The sequence below is a fragment of the Asparagus officinalis genome, chromosome 9 (genome assembly GCF_001876935.1).
Source record: "Asparagus officinalis chromosome 9, Aspof.V1, whole genome shotgun sequence".
NCBI lineage: Eukaryota > Viridiplantae > Streptophyta > Magnoliopsida > Asparagales > Asparagaceae > Asparagus > Asparagus officinalis.
Window position 1 is genome coordinate 8,112,342 of NC_033802.1, and position 3,351 is coordinate 8,115,692.

The 3,351-nt window shown below is 34.3% G+C and overlaps 1 protein-coding gene across 1 annotated transcript; it reads left to right on the top strand.

Annotated features, from left to right (window-relative positions):
• Positions 1,229 to 3,351, top strand: LOC109824346. The gene is made up of 2 exons (XM_020390924.1): positions 1,229 to 1,788; positions 2,925 to 3,351. Exons 1-2 carry the CDS (start codon positions 1,308 to 1,310, stop codon positions 3,002 to 3,004), a joined length of 561 nt encoding a protein of 186 aa, XP_020246513.1. The 5' UTR covers positions 1,229 to 1,307; the 3' UTR covers positions 3,005 to 3,351.

Here is a 3,351-nt window from a genome sequence, read left to right on the forward strand (position 1 = left end):
GATCTTTTAAAATTATATTTTTTAAATAGAATTATGATGCATTTAAAAATTAAAACTAGACTTTGGGTTGGTTTAATAGTAATTTAATAAATATTAATGGTTAGAAAGCTTCAAAATTAACATATGAATGTTATATGAGAACTTTTGAATAAAAAATTTTTACGTTTGCGAATTATAAGGTACAAAAGTGCCAATTTTGACCAACTAATGGTACATAAATGTTATAAAGTATAATTGAGAGTATAAAAGTGCTTAACGAGTGAAACTATAAGGTATTTAAGTGTTATTTAGCTTTTTTTTGGCATACGCGTCCTTATAATTTATTTATTAACTTGGTTTTAATTGGTTCATATTTTATATGTTAAAATGTTTGGATTTCTCATGTAAAATTAGCAAAGGATAAATTAGGTGTGTCATAAATATGCATGACAATGGATTGCTTATATTACATGATCAATTTATATATTTTTAAGAATACATTGAATTTATGGATGATTCAAATCTACTGCTCACTAGCTGATCCATTAATTTTTTTTTTATTTCAAATCATATATCCAGATTTTAAATTTTTTATGGAATTACTGAAACTGAGGAGTACACACCTTATTTTAACAAGTGTAATACCATATTAATTAAAAAAAGAAATTAAGGAGCATCTTTTCCATTAATGCATTAGTCAATTATTGGAAATCAGCCTTATTGAAAAAATTATAAACCAAACTCACTAATGAATATTAATGATAACATCCACTAATTATGGTTAAGATTGATAATGATACAACTCAGGCTTCTGTATGCATTTAAACTTTAACTGTAATTATTTAACAAGTATTTTGACATTCCAAAGCATCACCTATAAATTGTTATATCCATCAATTTTTATGCGCAACTAAAACTTTATCTTTGTATGTAACACATACAATACAATTTGTGATATTTTTTAAAAGAAGCATTTGGAAAATTGCATATTTACAAGCTTCCAAGCTCCAATATTTTCGTTTTATTTTGCGAAATCTACAATCATAACTCATAATAAATGATAAAATGTAAAAGGTTTAAATCACAAAATAACCATGACATCCATCAGAACATACATACATCATGATCTGTCATTGAGCCTCACATACCATAATCAGCACAATCATTAACCATAAAAAATAATAAAATAATAGAGGTTTCCTAGGGCTCCACACCTCTCTCTCTCATATAAAAGCCCCCCTCCTCTCTCTAAACAAACCAACAGAGAGGGGCAAAAATAATCACAAAAAAAAAAAAATCCCAAAAAAATTTGAGGGGGAAAAAGAACAATGGGAGAAATCTCTCGCTCTTATCCATCATCTTCAGCGCCAAGCTCTCCAATCTCAAGCCCTAACCCTAGATTCCCGAAGAAGAAGATCCAGAGATCAAAATCGTCGGACTCCGAGCTCGAATCGTCGCCGTCGTGGCCGCGGCGGAGCAGCGGCGTGATGCTGGAGGGTTACGTGGAGGCCTCCGGATACGGAGGCGATCAGGGATCCGACGGTGGCGAGTCCGTTGGCAGAACGAAGAGCTTGACCGATGAGGATCTCGAGGAGCTGAAGGGGTGCTTGGATCTAGGGTTTGGGTTCAGTTACGAGGAGATCCCTGAGCTTTGCAACACTTTGCCGGCGCTTGAGTTGTGTTACTCGATGAGTCAGAAGTATTTGGATGAACAGCGCCCGGCGGCGGATGAGGCGGCAGCGGCAGCGGGGGGCGCGTCGATTGCGAGTTCGGGTGCTCCCATTGCTAATTGGAAGATCTCGAGTCCTGGTGAGATTTCGAATCTTCGATTAGTTTTATGGCTTTTACTTGCAATTTGAAGAAAAGATTGGATTTTTATAGTTAGAAGTAGATAAGTTGCTGATTTGGCAGTAGATCTCAATTGAAAGTTTGTGCAGCAAACACAGTTTAGATCTACAGGGCATTTTCTTTCATTTTTTACGAAATTGATAAGTTTATTAATTTCATAGTAATTTAGCAAGGAGGAACTTGGAAGATTTTGATTACTTGTTCTATTTAGTTTTTAAGGGTGAATTTTTACTTGAAATGTAAAAATTCCACAAAAAGAAGGGTCTTGTTGTTGCTTTTTACATGTTTATTGCATAACTCTCTGATTTGATATGAAACAAAGAAATTATCAAAAAGAAACTCCTTTTGAGAAGCTTTTAATGGAACTGGATGAGATGGGATGCAATTTGTTTATATACTAACAGAATTAGAGTGAATAACTCTGCTTCACCTATAGATTTTAGTTGATTTGTTTGAATAAAAAGAACAGGGGTAAAATTGTAATTGATAAAGAGTTGTTTACTTAAGAGACTAGGATCACAACAGAATTGGGTGGAGATGTCGATGCGTAATTGACAAACAAGGACTTTGATCTTCTATCTGAAAACCCAACCATTTCTTGTAATGAATTCTTGTATTTTTTTCAGTTTCTAAATTTTTTTTCTTCAACTTATATTACAATATCGAATTACGTGAAACTCCAATACACACACACACACTATCTATGCCCTTATTAATTAGAAGCTAATATTTCTGATAACAATGTGATGACTCCCAAATGATCCATCTCAACGAGAACAAATTTTTTTGAAGTTATGGTTCAATATTACCTTATGATAACATTACGATGACTCCCAAATGACCCATCTCTATAAGAATATTATTTTAGAAGCTATTTCGATCTGGATCATGTTTACGAAAGCTTGTATTTCAACTAACCCCATTCTGTGTTTCTTGCCCAACAATCTGCACTCTTGATAGCCATGAGTATTCTTGCTTATCCATGCTTTATGATATATATGGCCTTAGCTTTCGTATGCATCTTTTCTAAGTTTGAATTGCAAATTTTCGAGACTTTTTGATCGGCTATCTAACCAGTTACTTTTTTGTGCATACAGGGGACCATCCTGAAGATGTTAAAGCAAGGCTAAAATATTGGGCTCAAGCAGTGGCATGTACTGTTCGATTATGCAGCTGAGGGAGCTGCAACCATTTCACTTACACTTGTGGGGAGAATTTAAACAAGATAACCAATCATTAACCCGCGACTCATCAATTTTTTTGTAGAGTGAATTCTCTATTAATTCCTCATGGATCTATGCCTCTGAATATGCTGCATTTTTGCTGGAGAAGGGCCTCGCTTGAATCTAACGCCAGCTGCGGAAACGATGATGCATTTGAAATGTGCAGAGTTCCTCTGCAGAGCTGAGAATGGATTAATGAGAGATCTGTCTTAACTATATTATAAGTATTATGTATGAACATGATTATGTTGTTTCGACGTGTGATAATCGTCACTAATAAAATGCATTTCTTCTGTGATCA